Below are 22,889 nucleotides of genomic sequence, written 5' to 3' on the forward strand. Positions count from 1 at the left end.
TGATCTCTAAAGATTTGACTCACCATATGTGTTAAGTTGCCGTTTGACATGTTATGTCATAGTTATCATTTGAATTTTAAATTAATTAAATGTGTTACTAGGCCAACAAGATTGATGCTCCAGAGATATGAGTTCAAATACCACCATGTAATCTGGGGAACATAACCTCAATTAATTAAATACATCTGCAATAGAATCACAGCATTGTTACAGAGCAGCTGGAGACCATTTGGCCTGTCGTATCTACACAGGCTCTCCGGAGCAGCAGTGCACCCAGTGCCATTCTCCTGCCTTCTCCCTATAGTCCTGCTCATTCTTCATTTTCAGATATTTTTCTTGTAAAAACTTCAATTGAAACTGCTCCCACCACACTGCCAGGCTTTTCATCAATTGTCTGCCAATACCCTACATGCTTCCTCATGTTCCAGTGGCTGAGTTTCTTTGCAGAACTGTTTTGTGTTGGGGAGAATGGGACATCTGAAGAGAGAGAGAGAGAGAATCATAGAATCCCTACAATGCAGAAGGAGCCATCGAGTCCGCACCGACCACAATCCCACCCAGGCCCTATCCCCATAACCCCACCTATTTACCTTAGCTAGTCCCCTGACACTAAGGGGCAATTTAGCATGGCCAATCAACCTAACCTGCACATCTTTGGACTGGGACAGGTGAGAAAAGAGGTGGATTAGCAGATTGAATATAAATACAATGTGGCTTGTTAGAGGAGAGATGGGTTGGGAGCAATGAGAAGTGGAATTGAAATGCAGCTTTTGAGGAGAATGAGATCAGTGTGAGATGTGTGCAGCTGGGAAGCACTGCAGACTGTCCCACACACTGAAATAAAGAGACCATTCAGACTTTGTGAGGCCACTTTGTGAAAATGCAGTGATTTGTTTTTTCATAGTTTGTAACCCAACCAGAGCAAAGGAAATTTAGAGGGAACCTTGATCTAGAGGCAAAGAAGTTGAAGGTGGTCATGAAGCCCATTTGACAGCAGGCCTTGCTAAGGCTGCAAATGTCTTCCACCACGTGACCCTGAACCTCCTGGGCACTGGTGTTCAGAAGCTGATCCTCTCCTGGAGACCCTCTGCGATGAGTATGGCCTCCCATGAGCTGCAGTTCTGTCCTGTGGCCTGACAGGTGTGTGAGAAGCAGAGCTCTTGCTGCTTCTAGTGGTGTTGCTGCTCTAATTGGCCATCTTGATCCTCATCTGAATCCCAAAGTAAACAACAAGTTGTCAAAGTAACCTCTCAGCAGGTGCAGAAAACAAAGTCTTTCATACAAACGGGCAAGAAACAGCTTTCAACTTTCACTGCTTATTGCTGCATCCCCTATAATGTCTTCAGCCTGCTCGATTGCTGTTGCATGAGTTCTCGCCTTTCTTTCACTAGCAAGAAACCCCTGAAAATACATGGATCCTCAGTTAAGTTGCAAAAGTCATGTTAAATTATCAGAATTAAGCAACTGACAGCCTGCCTGTCCAGATAGAGTTGCGTGCTGGCAGCCTAATGCTCTGCAGTTGATTGGGGGAAGGCAATGGATTGGACACAGTTTCCTGTCAACTTCCCCAATTTTAACCCTCCACCCAAAGCCCTGCATGTTAAAATTCAGCCATGATGTGGAGATGCTGGCGTTGGACTGGGGTAAGCACAGTAAGAAGTCTCACAACACCAGGTTAAAGTCCAACAAGTTTATTTGGTAGCACAAGCTTTCAGAGTGTTGCTCCTTCTTCAGGTGAATGACGAGTTGTGTTCACAAACAGGGCATACATAGACACAAACTCAATTTACAAGATAATGGTTAGAATGCGAGTCTTTACAGGTAATCAAGTCTTTACAGATCCAGACAATGTGAGTGGAGAGAGGGTTAAGCACAGGTTAAAGGGGTGTGAATTGTATCCAGCCGGGACAGTTAGTGAGATTTTGCAAGCCCAGGCAAGTCGTGAGGGTTACAGATAGTGTGACATGAACCCAAGATCCCGGTTGAGGCCGTCCCCATGTGTGCGGAACTTGGCTGTCAGTTTTTGCCCGGCGACTCTGCGTTGTCGTATGTTGTGAAGGCTGCCTTGAAGAACACTTACCCGAAGATCAGAGGCTGACTGCCCGTGACTGCTGAAGTGTTCCCCAACAGGAAGAGAACACTCCTGCCTGGTGATTGTCGAGCGGTGTTCATTCATCCATTGTCGTAGCGTCTGCATGGTCTCGCCGCTGTACCATGCCTCAGGACATGGTTCATGGGTTCAGCCCATGGGTTCATATCCTCGCTCTGTCCTTTCTTCCCCTACCTGCTTCAAATGTGAAAAGAAATTACTTGTGTCACCCAGTCACTACTTTCTGACTTAACCTCGCTTTTCTTTTCTGCCCTTTTAGGAGTTGCCTTTGTGCCTTGCTTTATTTTTAGACAAAAACAAGATTTTTACCTCACGTCCTGTAGTAGATTAAACACTTCAGATGCTGTTCTTTGTAAATGTCTTTACCAGTGCTGCTCTACATATGAGTAGCAGACCCTTTACTATAATTAAAAAGACTGCTGTAAAGTTCAAATTGTTCAATATTATTTTGAAGGACGATGAATCTGAGGAAGAAGATGTTGGAGAAAAAGCAGTGAATCTGGATCTGCTTTTTGGTTATCATTTAAAGCCAGGGAAAGGATCTCAGGTAAAATTTCTGAATATCATTTATACTGCTGCACATTTGTATATTTATTAGCTCTGCAAAATGTGCGAGGTCTAGAAACATTTGCTGGGATTTCAACCTTATTACCTTTTTCCTAAAAGATATAGGGCTGAATTTTACACTCCATCGCCACCTCCAACAGGTTTTGAGGTGAGCTCCAATCTGGAAGCAATAATACGGTGGGGCGGCTAAACCTCAGCTGAGCAGGGGGTTGGGGGGGGGGCGGAATTAAGAAGCCCACCCTTGCCCTAATTAAGGCTTTTAAGCAGCCACTTAATGGCTACTTAAGGGTCTTTCCCTACCCAGCGTCAGTTTTTAATCTGGTGGGTGGGTGCCAGATAGACCAGGGGGGAAATAGAAGAACTTCAAATCCTAAATCTTGACTAGGAGATGGTGGGGTGGGAGCATCTCATTCAGAAGTCCCTATCTGACTGGGGAGGGGAGCATGCTGTCCTCAAAGATTGGACATCTCTGGAACCCCCCCCCCCCCAACCTAGCCTAGCCAATACCCCAAATTCCCCTCTTGCGACCCTCCCCCAGCTCACCTGCCACTTACCTGGCCTCCATGTCCCGACACTTAGTCCCAGGCACATTGCTGCAGTGCTTGAGGGGCCTGGAGAGCTGCCGGCCAATTTGATTGATACCACATGCCTATGATATGCCATGTATAATTAAAAACATTGGGCCATAACTTTGTGGCTCCCCGGCATCGCATTTTGAGGGTACCAACCCAACCAGCCCCCTCCCGACCCATCAAACACCCTCCCTAACCTGGCCCCCTCCCCACTCCCCCAATGTCTGGGCCATTCACACCACTCTTCCTCCACTCCCCAGGCCGATGGCTGAAGGGATTCCCTCCATCTCCGGATTCTGCCCCCCCATATCTAGCCCCCGCACCCCCCCCATATCCGGATCCCCCACCACCCTGCAATTATGTGCTGATAGCAATTTGTTCGCATATCTGTTATTTACATCTGCCTCTTCAATTTCCAGCTATTTAAGACTACTTTTCTGCTTCTATATCAAGGTGATGCATCTCAAAGACAGAGTTACAACCTAGAGAAATTAATTAAGCAAGGTTGGGGAAGGCACAACTCCTTTGATATGCCCATTCTGGTGCTGTCTTTGAACTCACTTATGTAGGCAACAGCCAGGCTGTGGAACCTGTCTCAAGTAGCAGACCTTCAACTAATTATCCCTCTGGCATTCTTTCTTGACCTTTAGATGTCTTTGAAAGGATGCAGAGGCGATTTACCAGAATGGTTCTGGGAGTGAATGATTTTAGCTACAAGGGATGGAGAAGCTGGAGATTTTCCACTTAGAACCAAAAAGATTGAGGGGAATTTGACACAGGTGTACAAGATTAATGCAGGTTCTGTCGAATTGGGTGTGAGGCCAAAATGGAATTTTCGCCAGGAGTCAAATCCAGTAGGATGGGATACACATGATGGAGTCACAGGCAATTATTGTAAAATGGCAGAAATAATAATATGCCAGAGACCAGCATTAGAGGAAGAGTTCAAAAAGAAACAATAGAACATTTAAGATTAATGATAAACTGAGCCCTTGCTAGGCTAGTTCAGGGGGCATTTTAAGAGTAAACCACATTGCTGTACTTCTGGAGTAAGGACAACAGATTTCCTTCCCTAAGGGACATTGGTGAACCAGATAGGTTTTTATGGCAATCAACAATGGTTTTATGGTCATGATTAGACTTTTAATTCCAGTTTTTTTTGTTGATTTCAAATTTCACCATCTGTCATAGTGGGATCTGAAGCCAGGTTCCCAGAGCATTACCCTGGGTCTCTGAATTCCCAGTGACAATACCACTATGCCACCACCTCCCCCAAAGTTAGGGAAGAGATACCAGAGACATAATTACATAGATATATAAAATCTTTTAGAAACTGGAAGAGAATCTGAAGACTGGATGACTACTAATGTGATTCCTATATTTAAAAATGGAGATGGAACAAGTCCAGGAAGCTATAGACCACTATGTTTCATATTGGTGGTAAGAAAATAAATGACCCTTGATCTCTTACTTGAAGATGTAATAGGAAAACGTTGAGGATCTAAAAATATAACAGAGTAGTTGGAATGGATTTCAAAGGAGAGATCATAGTTGACCATCCTTATTGACTTCTTTGAAGAGTAACAGAATGGTCGATAATGATAATGCAGTGGACCTAATGCATATAAATTTCCAAATGACCTTCAGTAAAGTACTGCATAGTAAACGTGACTAAAGTCAGAATGTATGGAATCAAGTGACAGAATGGATAGCAACCTGGCTACAAACAGAAATTATAAATTAGCTATTAAAGATAGTTACTTAGACCTGCAGAAGATATAATGTGGTGAACAATTTGGATTCAAGAATTGGAAACACAAATTCAAAATTTATAGACAACACCAAAATGGAAGGTATTAATGCAGAGGATGACTGTGACAAAATATAGGAAGATATTAATAAACTTGCAGAATAGGCATGTGGCAGACACATGAGTGCCAGTAAAGATAATGGGAGTAGGTACATTTTGGTAAAAAGAATAAAAAGGCTACTTCTTGAAAAATAAGTGTATAAATAGGGAAAGAAAAGCAGATAGGTTTGTGGGTACAGATACACAAATCAGATTAATAAGATCATAAGAGAGCAAACAAATCACTGGGCTTCCTTTCTGGAGGGACAGAATTGAAAAGCAGGGAAGTGATATTAAATTAAATTTGTATATAACCTTGTTTAGACCACTTTTGGAGTGCTGTTACCACTGGCTGTCTCCATGTTGTCGAAGGGATATAGCGGCACTGGAGAAGATTTAAAGTAAGATTTACGAGGATGATTCTGGAATTGATGAGATATGAATTTGTCAGTTGAGGCTGAGGAGGTGACCTGATGGAGATCTCTAAGATTATCAAAGGAATCAATAGATGTAGAAAAGATGGGGACGATTCTCCCAAAAGCGCTGAATTGGCGGGAAAACTATTCTAAATCCCGACTGTTCTGCCAGTTCAGCTTCTCACCTGAATCTCCGCACTCTATGCACTGCAGAAGTCCCAGTCGTGAATATCATGAAAAATCCAGGGGGCCGGTGTCTATTCGTGCTGGAGTTTGACAGTTCTGGAACTCTGCGCATGCGCAGTGGCCCCGATCTGTCAGACTCCTGTTTGCTGGCCAGCTCGATCGCTGGCCAGCCCAGGACCATTGCAGTGCTGCCTCTCCAGCCCCGCCTCTACGGTCCGATCGCAGCCCCCACAACAATTCCCGGGCCTGATGCTCAATGGGCAGTGCCAAGGTGCCCGCTGGGCATGGGCACTTTGCCCCTTGGGCAGTGTTGGGGGCACAGGCTGGCACTACCAGGGTGCCCATACCCAGGGGCATCACTCCCCGCTGCCCGACCCCCTGGGAGGTCATGATTGCTCCCCCGTCATTCCAGCTAGTTCCCCGAAAGTGGGGAGCTAGTCTGAACTCTGCCGTAATGAAGTACTCCTGGCGGGGTGGGAGATTTAATCGGGACCTGAAAGGTCCCAATAATGAACTAATAAACATATTTAAAATACATTTTTTAAAAATTTAAATTACTTACCTGCCTTCCCGCCGGTTTCCAGTGTGATCTGACTGGCAACTGTTCGCCGGTTCTGGGAGATGCGCATGCGTTCCTGACGCATGCGCAAATCCCTGTTCAAGGCCGGTGACGCACATCTCCCACTGTGACCCGACAGAAAAGTTGCGGGTCTCGATGGGAGAATCGAGGCTGATATTTCAGCTTGCAGGGAGATGCTAAAACTAGGCATCATAAATATAAGCGATTTTTCACAATGCTCAGCGAAAGTATATACCAGTGATAAGGAAGGACTGTAGAAAAAGGGATAATCAGCCATAGATATCCAAGGAAATAAAGGAGTTATCAAATTGAAAGAAAATGCATGCTAGGTGGCAAAGATTAATGGGAAACTAGAGGATTGGGAAATCTTTAAAGGTCAACAGAAAGCCACGAAAAAAGTTATAAAGAAAAGTAAGATAGATTATAAGAGTAAACTAGCTCAGAATATGAAAACAGATAGCAAAAGTTTCCACAAACATAAAAAGAAAAAGAGTGGCTAAAGTAAACATTGGTCCTTTAGAGTTTGAGAAGGGGGATTTAACAACGGGAAATGAGGAACTGGCCGAGGCATTGAACAGGTATTTTGTGTCGGTCTTCACAGTGGAAGACACAAATAACATGCCATAAATTGATGACAAGGAGGCTATGGCAGGTGAGGATCTAGAAACGATCATTATTACTAAAGAGGTAGTGTTGGGCAAGCTAATGGGACTCGAGGTAGACAAGTCTCCTGCCCCTGATGGAATGCATCCCAGAGCACTAAAAGAGATGGTGGGAGAAATAGCAAATGCACTCGTGGTAATTTACCAAACTTCACTGTACTCTGGGGCGGTTCCATAGATTGGAAAACAGCAAATGTAACGCCACTGTTTTAAAAAAGGAGGTAGACAAAAGGCGGGTAACTGTAGATCGGTTAGCTTTACTTCTGCAGTGGGGAAAATGCTTGCATCTATCATCAAGGAAGAAATAGCGAGAAATCTGGATAGAAATTGTCCCATTGTGAAGACACAGCATGGGTTCATGAAAGGCAGGTCATGTTTAACTAATTTAGTGGATTTCTTTGAGGACATTACAAGCATGGTGGATTATGGAGAACTGGTGGATGTGGTGTATCTGGATTTCCAGAAGACATTTGACAAGGTGCTGCACAAAAGGCTGCTGCGTAAGATAAAGGTGCATAGCATTATAGGTAATGTATTAGCATGGATAGAGCATTGGTTAACTAACAGAAAGCAAAGAGTGGGGATAAATGGATGTTTTTCTGGTTGGCAATCAGTAACTAGTGGTGTGTCTCAGGGATCAGTGTTGGGACCGCAATTGTTTACAATTTACATAGATGATTTGGAGACCAAGTGTAGTGTGTCAAAGTTCGCAGATGACACTAAGATGAGTGGTAGAGCAAAGTGTGCAGCAGACACTGAACATCTGCAAAGGGATATAGATAGTTTAAGTGAGTTGGCATGGGTGTGGAAGGTATAGTAAAATGTTGGTAAATGTGAGGTCATCCATTTTAGTAGGAATAACAGCAAAATGGACTATTATTTAAATGGTAAAAAATTGCAGCATGCTGCTGTGCAGAGGGACCTGGGTGTCCTTGTGCATGAATCACAAAAAGTTGGTTTGCAGGTGCAGCAGGTAATTAAGAAGGCAAATGGAATTTTGTCCTTCATTGCTAGAGGGATGGAGTTTAAAAACAGGCAGGTTATGTTGCAGCTGTATAAGGTGCTGGGGAGGCCACACTTGGAGTACTGTGCACAATTTTGGTCTCCTTACTTGAGAAAGGATATACTGGCACTGGAGAGGGTGCAGAAGAGATTCACTAGGTTGATTCTAGAGTTGAGAGAGTTGGCTTATGAGGAGAGACTGAGTAGACTGGGACTATACTCATTGGAATTTAGAAGAATGAGGGGTGATCTTATGGAAACATTATAAAATTATGACGGGAATAGATAAGATGGAAGCAGGGAGGTTGTTTCCACTGGTGGGTGAAACTAGAATTAGGGGCATAGTCTCAAAATAAGGGGGAGCAGATTTAGGACTGAGTTGAGGAGGAACTTCTGCACCCAAAGGGTTGTGAATCTGTGGAATTCCCTGCCCAGTGAAGCTGTTGAGGCTACCTCATTGAATGTTTTTAAGGCAAAGATGGATAGATTTTTGAACAGTAAAGGAATTAAGGGTTATGGTGAGTGGGCGGGTAAATGGAGCTGAGTCCATGAAAAGATCAGCCATGATCTTATTGAATGGTGGAGTAGGCTCGAGAGGCCAAATGGCCTACTCCTGTTACTAATTCTTATGTCCTTATGGTCACAAATATTCCCAATAGGTAATTCTGGAAAAATGTCTTTACCCAGAGGGTGGTTAGAATGTGGAATTCACTACCACCGAATAGTTGAGGTGAAGCTAGATAAGCACATGAAGGCCACTGGAACAAAAGATTACACTAATAGGGTGAGATGAAGCTGGGTAGGAGGAGGCTCATATGAAGCATAAACACTGATACAAGCCAATTTGGTTGAATGGTCCATTTCTATCCTGCACATTCTATGCCAAATAATTGTACCCAACGGAGATCATGAAGACTAAGAACATAAATTTGCAATCAATTGCAAATCCTATAAGCACATAGCGTTAATGCTGCACATTTTCTGATGATATCATGGTTCTCGTACATGCAGCAATGCGAGCTCCCCATTCCTCCATCATTGCCAAATGGCCAGCCTTACTAGTGATCTGTCCCAGCATCTTTCCCTTGATCCCATCCACTCTCACCCAAAGGCACAAAATCTCCCATCGAATTTCAAAAGTCAGGAAATGAAGTACCTTTGCTGGAGGCTGCAACTGCTATAGTTTGGTAAATGAGGTTGTTATTTCTATAATTTGGTGAAGCATACTCTATATTCAGAAGAGTTTATGATTTGTACAGTTTCATAGAGGTGATAACTTGTGTAGTTTGATGGCGACCATTGTGTGATCTACATTTAAGAGGTTGAATGATTTGTAGTTTGGTGAAGGATGCTACTATTTCTGTGGTTTGAAAAGGTTGTTAGTTCTGCTCTTTGGAAGAGGCTACCAAGCATTCTGTGGTTTGGTAGTGGTTGCTAGTTCTGTGGTTTGGTAGTGGTTGCTAGTTCTGTGGTTTGGTAGTGGTTGCTAGTTCTGTGGTTTGGTAGTGGTTGCTAGTTCTGTGGTTTGGTAGTGGTTGCTAGTTCTGTGGTTTGGTAGTGGTTGCTAGTTCTGTGGTTTGGTAGTGGTTGCTAGTTCTGTGGTTTGGTAGTGGTTGCTAGTTCTGTGGTTTGGTGATGGTTGCTAGTTCTGTGGGTTGGTAGTAGTTGCTAAAAGTGTTCACAGTCTGTGGTTTGGTAGAGGGTTTTAGTTCAGTGGTTTGTTGGAGGTTTCACATCTGGTGTAGGATGTATTTAATGCCTAATGGAGATGATATTATGAAGAAGATTGTTACATGTTTTTAAAATCTCATTTATGTTACTTGATAGGAGAGCTCAAACTTTAAAATATACCATCCGTTTTATAAATATTGTTTTATTTGTGTATTATATGCATATTGAAATGAAGCTAGTTGGCATTGGGCAATTAAGAATTTTTCAAAATCATTATACTACTAGATTAGAATTGACTCTAGGTTTCATGCAGTGCAAAGCTCCCTCTACATCTTCCAAAAGAATTCCAAATCCAGACTCCCAAGAAGTACCTTTCACCAATGTGGCATTTTAATTTCCACATACCTGCTGTTCTTGTGTCCTGTTTGAGTGGCATTATTAAAGTGTGCAGGTTTGAGAAATTGTCAATCCCTGGTAACTTGGAAATAAATTCAAACTGCTCTTGAAATCTTCATCTAGCATCAAAGAAAATATTTATTTTATTAATGTCACAAGTAGGCTTACATTAACACTGCAATGAAGTTACTGTGAAAATCCCCTAGTCGCCACACTCCAGCGCTTGTTCGGGTACACTGAAGGAGATTTTAGCATGGCTAATGCACCTAACCAGCATGCCTTTTGGACTGTGGGAGGAAACCGGAGCACCCGGAGGAAACCTATGCGGACATAGGGAGAGCGTGCGGACTCCCCACAGACAGTGACCCAAGCCTGGAATCGCTGTGAGGCAATGGTGCTAACCACTATGCCACCGTTTCGCCCTTATTATCACAAAGATTTAACATTGGTGGATTGTTGTGAAGTGCCTCTGAGTTTTGATTTATTTAACAGCTGATCTTTCATATTTCTTTGAGATCAGTGACCTTATGTTCAGTAGAGTATTATTTATGTTTGATTTTCTGAATCGACAAGCACTATATATGATTCTAAAAATGTTACGTATATTTTTGATAAGTAATCATATGGTTATCCTTTGGTTAAGTCTGTATTTCTGTTGCTAATGCAACATAAATCATAATTAGAAGTTAAAAGGGCAGTACGCTGTCCTTTTGAGTGTGTAGGGCAGATATCTTGACTTTGGATTTCCTTGTAATCTTAGCAGTTACAATATTTCTTCAACGGCTTAGTAAATGTTAGTTTAAGTTTTAAAAACACCTTTTTCTCTGCCTTTCTACACTTCAAAATACAGTGAAACACCAAATTACTGCCTCAAGTTGCATTTTATTTTCATGCTTTTAGCTCTAAATGACTCATTTTGTGTTCTTTAAGGATCCTATATCACATAGGCAGGCCCCATTTAAAACTGCTGCGCTGAGGATGGTTGAATATAATCAAAAATGCCCCATTTAGTCAGAAGTCATTTTCTTTTCAAAAGGCAAATGTTATTTAATCTTTCAGCTGTTCATTGTGCCATCATAAATACTTTCTTTTTGCTGCAGTTGTGGGGCTGAAATGAGCCCACTAATTGCCTCCTATTTCCAATGACATGTGGTGGTTTAGTGGGAAGAGAACGCAGCAGGGAGGAGGAAATAGGAGGCTGAGAAAATGAGAGCTAATTATTTTCACTTGCTCATGTCAGGTTGGTGTCAGGCTTGTTTTTACAAACTAGAAGGTTTAGCACTAAATAAAACAAACTGGCGTCATGTTTTTATATACTGGCAATGTCATGAAAGCAGCTGCACTGCAAATAATGCCTGCAATTGCATGGACACCATCTGACTTCCACTGTGTGTCTGTGCTAATGAGTATATCACAGTGGTGCCAAGTGAAAGGTGCTGAATTATGTATGATTCTTCATTAGTGCAGTAATAGTTCTGTACATCATTATGGGACATTGTTTCTCCTGAGGCGATTAAAAAAAATCCTCTGTTCAAGACCTAGTAGTAACCCCTACATGCTAGTGAGGTCCACTTGTGTAGTTCTGTGTGAGCAGCTTCCTGTAGATTCTTTTTTATATTTACAATTGTCCCAAGGGATGTTGGAACAGTAGGCAATGACATTGTAAACAGAATGGAGTAACACAGATTAACAGATACTTATCTGATCTCGGGCCTCATTTCCACTTGAAACCAAGCAGTGACATTTGCTGATCTGCCGACCAAGATAATGATGCAGAGTAGAAATGTTGCTGGGCTTAGATGTTTGTCAAATACTGTCGGTTAATACTGACAGTTTCTGAAGTTTTATTTCAGAACTTTCATCAGTCCTTTAGCATGCTAAATGAAAATCTTTATTAAAAAGTTTAATTGGTAACTGTGAACAATTTCAAGCATTCCTCGGTTTAGATATGTGCACAAACATTTTGCTACATTCAAAGCACCGCAATATATTTCCTTAGTGGCAGCATTTTTGCACAATAATCTTTGGACGTGGGAAGTGGTGCGAGTAACATTTAATATCTGGAAGATAATTTATGGGATAAAGTGGAGACAGCTGATTTTGTTTTACCTTGTGCATCTTTTCGTTCCCCACATTAAGCATTGTTCCCCCAATAAGAATTAGGCAAGAGATACCTGTTCCTGGGCTTCTGCTTCATGACTGACCGACACCGTGGATAATGTCAGGAAAGATATAGTGGCTTTGGTGGGGTGCAGCACAGATTCCCTGGGATGACGCTAAATTCTGAGGAGAAGTTGGATAAATTTAAGTTGTGTGCTATTGAGATTAGGAAGTTGAGGGATGATTTAATCACTTTTTAAAATGATTAGGAGGTTTACATGAAACGATTTCATCTTGAGGAGAAGTCCAGAACAAGAGGGAAAATCTTAAACTTTAGAGCAAAGTCATTGAGAGTGAAATCAGCAAGCACGTTTTCACAGACAAGGTAGTGGAAAATTAGACTTCTTTCCCAAAAGGTTATGTTGTCAGTTGAGATTTTCAAGACTTGAGATTGATGGAGTTTTGTTCGGTAAGGTTATCAAAGGATACAAAAGAAGAGCAAATAAGTAGGTAAATAGAATTGAAGTACAGATCACTCATCATCTAATTTAATAGTGGGACAAGCTTGAGGATCTGAAAACCCTACTCCTGTTCTTATATTTCCATATTTCTATGGAAGTATTTTATTGTGAGCTTAGTGACAAAAGAGGTCACTGGCTGCCTGAATGATTATTCTCCCTGAGATAAGGCAGAATTTAACCACATATAGATTTTGAACAACAATGGTGTTCGTAATGACAAAATAAACAAAATACTGCGGTTGCTGGAATCTGAAATAAGAGCAGAAAATGCTGGGAAAACTCAGCAGGTCTGGCAGCATCTGAGACAAATGGCCGGAATTCTCCAGTCTCAGATGCCTTGCTACAGCTGCCAGCGAGAACGGAGAATTAAAGTTAATGTTAATTTATTAGTCACAAGTAGGCTTATATTAACACTGCCATCACCTAGTCGCCACACTCCGGCGCCTGTTCGGGTACACTGAGAGAATTTACCATGGCCAGTGCACATCTTTGGACTGTGGGAGGAAACCGGAGCACTCGGAGGAAACCCACGCAGACCCGAGCAGAACGTGCAAACTCCACACAGACAGTGACCCAAGCCAGGTTTCGAATCTGGGTCCTTGACGCTGTAAGGCAGCAGTGCTGACCATTCTGCCACCCCAATTTGATGCTCAGCTAAATCTCCATTTACAGCCCCAGAGAATCGCAGCCACAGGCAAGGTTGCAGAATTCCCGGTCCACGTTTGACTTCATCAGAACTAAATAGAGCAAGAAATTTTAGTTCTGCTGAAAAGTCAGATGAGTGAAAACGTTAGTAGTGTTAGTAAGTTGTTCATCAGCTGGTGTTGTGAGGGTATCCTGTTTTTGTGCTTCCCCTTATTGGCAGACCGTGCCTCTTTATAGCCTTGGCTCAATTTATAGAAACTCTGGTGTCTGAATCATAAAGTTCCAGGTTCAAATCCCTCTCCTTGAGTACAAAACAGATCTACGCCAATACTCCAGTGCGGTACTAAAGGACTGCTGCACAATCAGAGGTGCCATTTTTCATTTGGGGCATGAAGTCAAGGCCCTGTCCGCCTACCCAGGTGGATGTAAAAGATGCCTTGGCACTATTTCAGAGAAGAGGAGGCAGTCACTCTCAGTGTCTAGACCAATAATTTGTCCCTCAGTCAACACCAGCAAGAAACAGATGATCAGGTTATTATTGTATTGTTGTGTGTGAAAGTTTACTGTGTGCAAATTAGCTGTTGTGTCTCTTACATTATTACAATAGTGACCACATTTCAAAGTCATGTCATTGGTTGTAAACTACTTTGAGACATCCACTGGTCATGTGAAAAGCAAATCTTTTCTTTTTTTTGATTGACATCAACAATTCACTGTGTGGGGTGTCGTGTGAGTAAAGACAGACTTTTTCACTGGTCTTTCGCAGCCTGGTGTCAATTTGCTGTCCACAGAGTAACAATTTCACAAATCTAAAAGAGATTGTTTTATAGCTGCAGGCATGGAGATGGAAACAAAGTTTTAGCAAATGGGACTGATATAAATCAATGCAGAAAATGATGCCATGCACTGGAAGATGAAGAGAATAAAAGGGGCATTTCATGAAAGGTGTTGCTTGTGTGGTATATGGTGTATTGTTGCAATTTTGGATGTGTAGTTAGCTGGGGAACATTGTTTACTGTAACAAATTGTTTACATGCCACAAAAAACATGCACAAAGATGTGATTTGTGTATCAGATTTTGGTTAATGAAGTGTGTGCGTTTTGGTTATGATGAGTTTTAAACGGTTGACTGAGAGAATGGATGCACAGAGGTGTTCTCTTATGAGTTGGAATACCTTTCATATAATTTTTAAATTTTATTCAGTGTAAAATCTGCTCTGCTTTCGTGTGGGGAATGCCTATTCCCACCAAGGCTGCAAGTCATCAGACAGATTGAAATAACTTTTCTGGGGAAGGGTGGGGGGGAGGGAATCGAGAGTTCCACTTACACAATGCACACAGTGCTGCCAACCACGAACAAACAGAAATCATCTGGGGCTAACAAAGGACTTGTCACCTTGTCATGCCTCCCTTACAGATAATGCAATTCCTATGTACATCATGAATAAGCATTGAAAGGGAAAGATTTGTGCCCCTTCTGTCCACAAATGCATTTGTAAGTTAAGCATGCAAAACACAGCGAAAATATCTCCATGTGGACTCATGTTGTGAATGTGTCAGGGCACATGGATGAAAATCAATTCTTTCTGGTAAAAACATTAGAACACCTTTTTAGATTTGTAGGAAAGTGAAACATTTTTTTAAAAATTTCACGTTTTAAAATTAGAAATGTTGGTGCCAGAAAATAAAAAATGAATTTGCATGGGTTTAACAAAACCAATAATATAGAAATGGAAAAGATTTTCCCAGATGGGAGACAGTTGCAGCTGTTAAATCTCTGTAATGGTTTATGCTAGTCATTGAAATAATTGAGGAAGATACAAATCATGAAATCTTACAGCACTGGGTGAAAGCTTTTGTCCATTCCTGCTTGCGCCAGCTCTCTGAAATAATAGACATTACTGCTAGTTACATAACCATTTGTAAGGAAAACAAAAGTGTGTATCAAAAATCTGTTAATGGCTCATTGGAGTGAGTAACTGCATTACTTGATATGGTACTCAACCTTCGAGATCAGAGAGTCAAGTTTTGCTCCCTGGCTTGAGCAGACTTGCTAATCTCCGAGTGACATCAGGATCTCACAAATCACCTCTGTGCCCCCTGACTTCAGGAGAAAAGAAAATTAGCCAGGATCATTTCCACTGTCCCCTACTGGAAGCAGTGTATCTGGTCACCATTAGGATTGAACCAGGGTACAACACCTTCCCAGCCAAATAATCACCAAGATTCAGTATCTGAGTTAACTTGTGAAAAACAGTCATTTAGTCAGTTTGTGAGATTGTAGTGGAAGATTAAAGACATCAGTAGAGACCAATCTCAGCACTAGCCATTGCAGTCTGCAGAATAAGGAAATCCTTTTTAAGTAAATTGTCAGCTACTATAATAAAGCCAAATATTGAAATATGTTTTTTGAATGAGACTGAAATATATTTATTTCAGTTTTGTAGCATCTGGAAAAAGGCTGATTTTGAAAATAGATTTAGCTGTTGTCTGTTTCTGGATCAACGAGTTTCATTTTACTTGCTTCTTTGGGGAAATCAAATCACCAGTCTATTAGAAAGTACAGCAATAGCTACTGAGCTGTTCTGATAGAATAACTATATTATTAATATTAAGCAGTTTCTCCATATATTTGAAGCAAATGTAATGCTTGTCTGGCAGTTTAGTATATGAGGAATATTTTTGCAATCATCAGAATGTTAATTAATGTAACAACTCAATTTATATATCACTCTATTAAAGAGCTAATCCCGGGAGTCAACTTTTTTTTAAATGCAACATACTTATATGTCTGTAGCGGCCTCTAGGCTGTGCTGTTGAATCACCTTTCCCCTGGTGAATAACATTTTGTAGATTTCCACTGGAACAAAATTAATTACAACAAATAAAGAATTTCTGAATAATTTCAAGTATGGCTCTTTACACATCCTCAACCACATTGTTAAAAGATTTAATTTGAACTTTAAATTATTGGGAAATTATGTTTGCCCATGCTTATAGGTAAGAGATTTGTAATAATTAATGCATGCACTTCTGTGTGACCATTCCACCACATCTTTATTAATGAGAAAAAGGAAACAATATGTTCCTCACTAAATTTCTGTTTATAAAATATAACAACGTTATATTTGGTTAAACCAAAAATAGTTTTGAAATCTTAGAAATACTTGGGAAGTCACCTTAATGGTAAACAAAGATAATTGTTTCAGTTTGGAAGTGTTTGCTTATTCAACTACGATGAGTGATGTTTTTGAATTGCATGTCAGACCAACCCCATTCTGACCAAGATCTGTTACCTGGTTTCAGTTCTAATGTCGCTTGTCATCGGGCTTTTGAAAGAAAATACAGTTGACATTTATATATGTCAAAATCTGACAGTAAAATAGATGTAAAACTTGTCTTTGATGAGATGACATGCTCATGTATACCCTGTTACAACTTGTTTCTGTCCTTGTCAGGATTCTAAATGGAAAATGTATGTGGAAGTGGATGGTGATGATGTGGCATTGACCTACATCAAGGATGTAACTTTCAATGCTAATCGGCAGGATACAGATGTAATTAAAATGACCAAGGTAAAGATGTTTGGGCACACGTTTTGTGAAAATTCATTCATGTTGAGCATTTAAGCCAATGCGTTTTAGCAATTTTATGCATTAAGATGGGTGTCATGTTGTCAGCAGAGTAGAGTCGCGTTTAGAAGAGTTAGAATTTTCTGCAATTTATTTTGACCCACATTCTTCATATTATTATGTGCAGAGCTTGGTGGTAGAATTGTAACTTATTACTGGAGATATAAATGAAATAATATGCAGCTTGCATTTATTCCTTTTTGTTATGTCAGCTCCCAAGTGTTAGTGTATCAGAGCAATGATGCATCTGCTTAACTGTACCGCACAAAACATGATTGTAGATTATAGTGAATCTGATTATATCAGTGGTAGCAATCCAGACTCCGAGACAGTAGATTGTGTGGGTGAAAGCCCATTCTAGAACATAGTCAGAGGTGTCCTGTTCCAGAGAATGTAGAAGGTCCATGAAGAAGGGCAGACGAGATATCCTGATGTTCTGGTCAACATTTAGTCCTCAAGCACAGCAAAGAACAGATAAAATTGATCTCATTTATTTGCCTTAACTGCTTACAGAACAACAGTGACCTGTGGATAATTAATTGGCAATGAAGTATCTTGGGACGTAAATCAAGGATTTCTTACAATAATACTGCACCATAATTCCACTTGTGCATTATGGTGGAAATTGAATAGAATTACAACATTGGCCCTACCTATTTATGTCGGCAATTATTTCCATGACAGCAACAGTCTTCATTTCAGGTGGCTGCCTTGTTTCCAGATCCCTTTCCTTCAGCTACCTCACCATTTATTAACAATTGACATGAGGCTAGATTTTATAGGCCATCCTGGACCCTAGTTAAGAAGTTGGATTGGGAGCACATCCACTATCCCTGTAGATGTCCTGCAGCAATTTAATACTTCCTCAATGGAAGTCCAACATTAAAGAGTCCAACAGGAGGTGTGGCCACTGCTGGGACTACAGGCAGTCCCACCCCACCAAGGAGCCCGAGTAAGTCCAGGATCTTAGCAAGATGGGGTTCAGGGGGTTAGCAGGCCAGTTTGAAGAGGCCAGAAGGGAGGATTCAAGGAGAGGGATGACCTTTGGAAGCTGGGTGCCTTCTATGGACTCTGAGGGCGTAAAAAAGGAGGACTCATATCCCCCTGGCTGGCACCAACCAGGTTGTTTGGGTGCCATTTAATTATGGATATTGGAGCCTGTGAAGTGAGGGGAGGCAGGCCACTTCTTCCCTGCACCATCGAAATTCAATACTCCATTCACAGATCCATATTTAATAAACTAAACAGCACAAGACCTCTGCAACTGCCCCACTCTAAAGTTTAAAGTTTATTTGTTAGTGTCACACGTAGGCTAACATTAACAATGCAATGAAGTTACTGCAAAAATCCCGTAGTCACCACACTCCAGCGCCAATTCAGGTACACAGAGGGAGAATTTAGCATGGCCAATGCACCTAACCAGCACATCTTTCAGACTGTTGGGGGAAACCGGAGCACCCGGAGGGAACCTACACAGACATCGGGAGAGCGTGCAGACTCCGCACAGACAGTGATCCAAGCAGGGAATCGAACCCGGGTCCCTGGCGCTGTGAGGCAGCAGTGCTAACCACTGTGCCACCATGCCCTCTCCAGCCTAAGTCGCTCTAACTCCCACTGCTGGACGTTGTCTCTAGGATGGAAAATTCCACCCTTTACTTTGTTCTTAACGCAACGATTTAAGTGTAATTTATATTTCCTGTTGTTTACTTCCTGCTTTGCAGTCTGCACATCTCAGTCAAGATTCTTCAATCTGAAAGGTTGAAGGATATTCTTGCTGTTTTGTCAGTTCACAACCACCCACTGATTTCCTGTAGCAGGAGCTGCACTTTTAGACAGACGCCATATGACTGGATGTCTCCACCAACAAGCCTGTTGAAAATCCGTGGGCAGCTGTTCTGTCATCAGACACAGCAAACTCCAGACCTATGTCTTAGAAAGAGATCATTTCATTCTTAAAGACTTCTGAGAGTTTATCCCCACATCAGCCACCTTAGTATCAATCCCACTTTCCTGTTCTTTCTCCATATTCCTATGGCAGATGTTATTCCCTTTGAAAAGAGTTTGGCCTGAATTTCTCACCTGTCGAGCATGTGCACCTGGTGCAGCCTGCATGCCCGGCTGCATTCAGCCCCGGGGCACCATTTCATGCTGGCTGCCCGATTAATGGCTATTCAGCATGAAATACGCACTTGAAAGGTGGAGTGTTGCCCAGGGAGGGAAGAGGGCGGATGCTGGGAAAGGGGAGAGGGCAGAGGCTGGGAAAGGGGAGAGGGTGGGCGCTGGGAGAGGGGAGAGGATGGGCGCTGGGAGAGGGGAGAGGGCGGGCGCTGGGAGAGGGGAGAGGGCGGGCGCTGGGAGAGGGTGGGCGCTGGGAGAGGGGAGAGGGCGGGCGCTGGGAGAGGGGAGAGGGCGGGCGCTGGGAGAGGGGAGAGGGCGGGCCCTGGGAGAGGGGAGAGGGCGGGCGCTGGGAGAGGGGAGAGGGCGGGCGCTGGGAGAGGGTGGGCGCTGGGAGAGGGGAGAGGGCGGGCGCTGGGAGAGGGGAGAGGGCGGGCGCTGGGAGAGAGCGGGCGCAGGGAGAGGGGAGAGGGCGGGCGCCGGGAGAGGGCGGGCGCCGGGAGAGGGCGGGCGCCGGGAGAGGGCGGGCGCGGGGAGAGGGGAGAGGGCGGGCGCTGGGAGAGGGCGGGCGCTGGGAGAGGGCGGACGCTGGGAGAGGGCGGGCGCTGGGAAAGGGCGGGCGCTGGGAGAGGGGAGAGGGCGGGCGCTGGGAGAGGGGAGAGGGCGGGCGCTGGGAGAGGGGAGAGGGCGGGCGCTGGGAGAGGGCAGGCGCTGGGAAAGGGGAGAGGGCAGGCGCTGGGAAAGGGCGGGCGCTGGGAGAGGGCGGGCGCTGGGAGAGGGCGGGCGCTGGGAGAGGGCGGGCGCTGGGAAAGGGGAGAGGGCGGGCGCGGGGAAAGGGGAGAGGGCGGGCGCGGGGAAAGGGGAGAGGGCGGGCGCTGGGAAAGGGGAGAGGGCGGGAGAGGGGAGAAGGCGGGCGCCGGGAAAGGGGAGAGGGCGGGCGCCGGGAAAGGGGAGAGGGCGGGCGCCGGGAAAGGGGAGAGGGCGGGCGCCGGGAAAGGGGAGAGGGCGGGCGCCGGGAAAGGGGAGAGGGCGGGAGAGGGGAGAAGGCGGGCGCTGGGAGAGGGGAGAGGGTGGGCGCTGGGAGAGGGGAGAGGGCGGGCGCCGGGAAAGGGGAGAGGGTGGGCGCTGGGAGAGGGCGGGTGCTGGGAGAGGGGAGAGGGCGGGCGCTGGGAGAGGGGAGAGGGCGGGCGCTGGGAGAGGGGGGAGGGCGGGCGCTGGGAGAGGGGGGAGGGCGGGCGCTGGGAGAGGGGGGAGGGCGGGCGCTGGGAGAGGGGGGAGGGCGGGCGCTGGGAGAGTGGGGAGGGCGGGCGCTGGGAGAGGGGGGAGGGCGGGCGCTGGGAGAGGGGGGAGGGCGGGCGCTGGGAGAGGGGGGAGGGCGGGCGCTGGGAGAGGGGGGAGGGCGGGCGCTGGGAGAGGGGGGAGGGCGCAGCGCTGGGAGAGGGGGGAGTGCGGGCGCTGGGAGAAGGGGGAGGGCGGGCGCTGGGAGAGGGCGGGCGCTGGGAGAGGGCGGGCGCTGGGAGAGGGGGGAGGGCGGGCGCTGGGAGAGGGGGGAGGGCGGGCGCTGGGAGAGGGGGGAGGGCGGGCTCTGGGAGAGGGGGGAGGGCGGGCGCTGGGAGAGGGGGGAGGGCGGGCGCTGGGTAAGGGGAGAGGGCGGGCGCTGGGTAAGGGGAGAGGGCGGGCGCTGGGAAAGGGGAGAGGGCGGGCGCTGGGAAAGGGGAGAGGGCGGGCGCTGGGAAAGGGGAGAGGGCGGGCGCTGGGAGAGGGCGGGCGCTGGGAGAGGGCGGGCGCTGGGAGAGGGCGGGCGCTGGGAGAGGGCGGGCGCTGGGAGAGGGCGGGCGCCGGGAGAGGGCGGGCGCCGGGAGAGGGCGGGCGCTGGGAGAGGGCGGGTGCCGGGAGAGGGCAGGCGCGGGGAGAGGGCAGGCGCTGGGAAAGGGGAGAGGGCGGGCGCTGGGAGAGTGGAGAGGGCGGGCGCTGGGAGAGGGCGGGCGCTGGGAGAGGGGAGAGGGCGGGCGCTGGGAGAGGGCGGGCGCTGGGAGAGGGCGGGCGCTGGGAGAGGGCGGGCGCTGGGAGAGGGCGGGCGCTGGGAGAGGGGAGAGGGCGGGCGCTGGGAGAGGGGAGAGGGCGGGCGCTGGGAGAGGGCGGGCGCTGGGAGAGGGCGGGCGCTGGGAGAGGGCGGGCGCTGGGAGAGGGCGGGCGCTGGGAGAGGGCGGGCGCTGGGAGAGGGCGGGCGCTGGGAGAGTGCGGGCGCTGGGAGAGTGCGGGCGCTGGGAGAGTGCGGGCGCTGGGAGAGTGCGGGCGCTGGGAGAGTGCGGGCGCTGGGAGAGTGCGGGCGCTGGGAGAGTGCGGGCGCTGGGAGAGGGCGGGCGCTGGGAGAGGGTGGGCGCTGGGAGAGGGCGGGCGCTGGGAGAGGGCGGGCGCTGGGAGAGGGCGGGCGCTGGGAGAGGGGAAGAGGGCGGGCGCTGGGAGAGCGGAGAGGGCGGGCGCTGGGAGAGGGCGGGCGCTGGGAGAGGGCGGGCGGGGGAGAGGGCGGGCGCGGGGAGAGGGTGGGCGCGGGCGCGGGTAGAGGGCGGGCGCGGGGAGAGGGCGGGCGCGGGAGAGGGGAGAGTGCGGGCGCGGGGAGAGGGCGGGCGCGGGGAGAGGGAGAGGGAGAGGGCGGGCGCCGGGAGAGGGGAGAGGGCGGGCGCCGTGAAAGGGGGGAGGGCGGGCGCCGTGAAAGGGGAGAGGGCGGGAGAGGGGGGAGAGGGCGGGAGAGGGGGGAGGGCGGGCGCCGGGAGAGGGGGGAGGGCGGGCGCCGGGAGAGGGGGGAGGGCGGGCGCCGGGAGAGGGGGGAGGGCGGGCGCCGGGAGAGGGGGGAGGGCGGGCGCCGGGAGAGGGGGGAGGGCGGGCGCCGGGAGAGGGGGGAGGGCGGGCGCCGGGAGAGGGGGAGGGCGGGCGCCGGGAGAGGGGGGAGGGCGGGCGCTTGGAGAGGGCGGGCGCTTGGAGAGGGCGGGCGCTTGGAGAGGGCGGGCGCTGGGAGAGGGGTGAGGGCGGGCGCTGGGAGAGGGGAGAGGGCGGGCGCTGGGAAAGGGGAGAGGGCGGGCGCTGGGAGAGGGCGGGCGCTGGGAGAGGGCGGGCGCTGGGAGAGGGCGGGCGCTGGGAGAGTGCGGGCGCGGGGAGAGGGGAGAGGGCGGGCGCTGGGAGAGGGCGGACGCTGGGAGAGGGCGGGCGCTGGGAAAGGGCGGGCGCTGGGAGAGGGGAGAGGGCGGGCGCTGGGAGAGGGGAGAGGGCGGGCGCTGGGAGAGGGGAGAGGGCGGGCGCTGGGAGAGGGCAGGCGCTGGGAAAGGGGAGAGGGCAGGCGCTGGGAAAGGGCGGGCGCTGGGAGAGGGCGGGCGCTGGGAGAGGGCGGGCGCTGGGAGAGGGCGGGCGCTGGGAGAGGGCGGGCGCTGGGAGAGGGCGGGCGCTGGGAGAGGGCGGGCGCTGGGAAAGGGGAGAGGGCGGGCGCGGGGAAAGGGGAGAGGGCGGGCGCGGGGAAAGGGGAGAGGGCGGGCGCTGGGAAAGGGGAGAGGGCGGGAGAGGGGAGAAGGCGGGCGCCGGGAAAGGGGAGAGGGCGGGCGCCGGGAAAGGGGAGAGGGCGGGCGCCGGGAAAGGGGAGAGGGCGGGCGCCGGGAAAGGGGAGAGGGCGGGAGAGGGGAGAAGGCGGGCGCTGGGAGAGGGGAGAGGGTGGGCGCTGGGAGAGGGGAGAGGGCGGGCACCGGGAAAGGGGAGAGGGTGGGCGCTGGGAGAGGGCGGGTGCTGGGAGAGGGGAGAGGGCGGGCGCTGGGAGAGGGGAGAGGGCGGGCGCTGGGAGAGGGGGGAGGGCGGGCGCTGGGAGAGGGGGGAGGGCGGG

At 47.9% G+C, this 22,889-nt stretch overlaps 1 protein-coding gene across 1 annotated transcript in view; it reads left to right on the top strand.

Annotated features, from left to right (window-relative positions):
* LOC144503398 (mitogen-activated protein kinase kinase kinase 20-like) overlaps nucleotides 1-22,889 on the top strand; it is a 50,002-nt gene that overhangs the window by 7,167 nt on the left and 19,946 nt on the right. The window contains exons 6-7 of the mRNA XM_078227707.1: nucleotides 2,565-2,657; nucleotides 16,736-16,852. Coding sequence (XP_078083833.1) covers nucleotides 2,565-2,657; nucleotides 16,736-16,852 — 210 coding nt within the window. The remainder of the gene's footprint in view (nucleotides 1-2,564; nucleotides 2,658-16,735; nucleotides 16,853-22,889) is intronic.

Source organism: Mustelus asterias, chromosome 14 (genome assembly GCF_964213995.1).
Source record: "Mustelus asterias chromosome 14, sMusAst1.hap1.1, whole genome shotgun sequence".
NCBI lineage: Eukaryota > Metazoa > Chordata > Chondrichthyes > Carcharhiniformes > Triakidae > Mustelus > Mustelus asterias.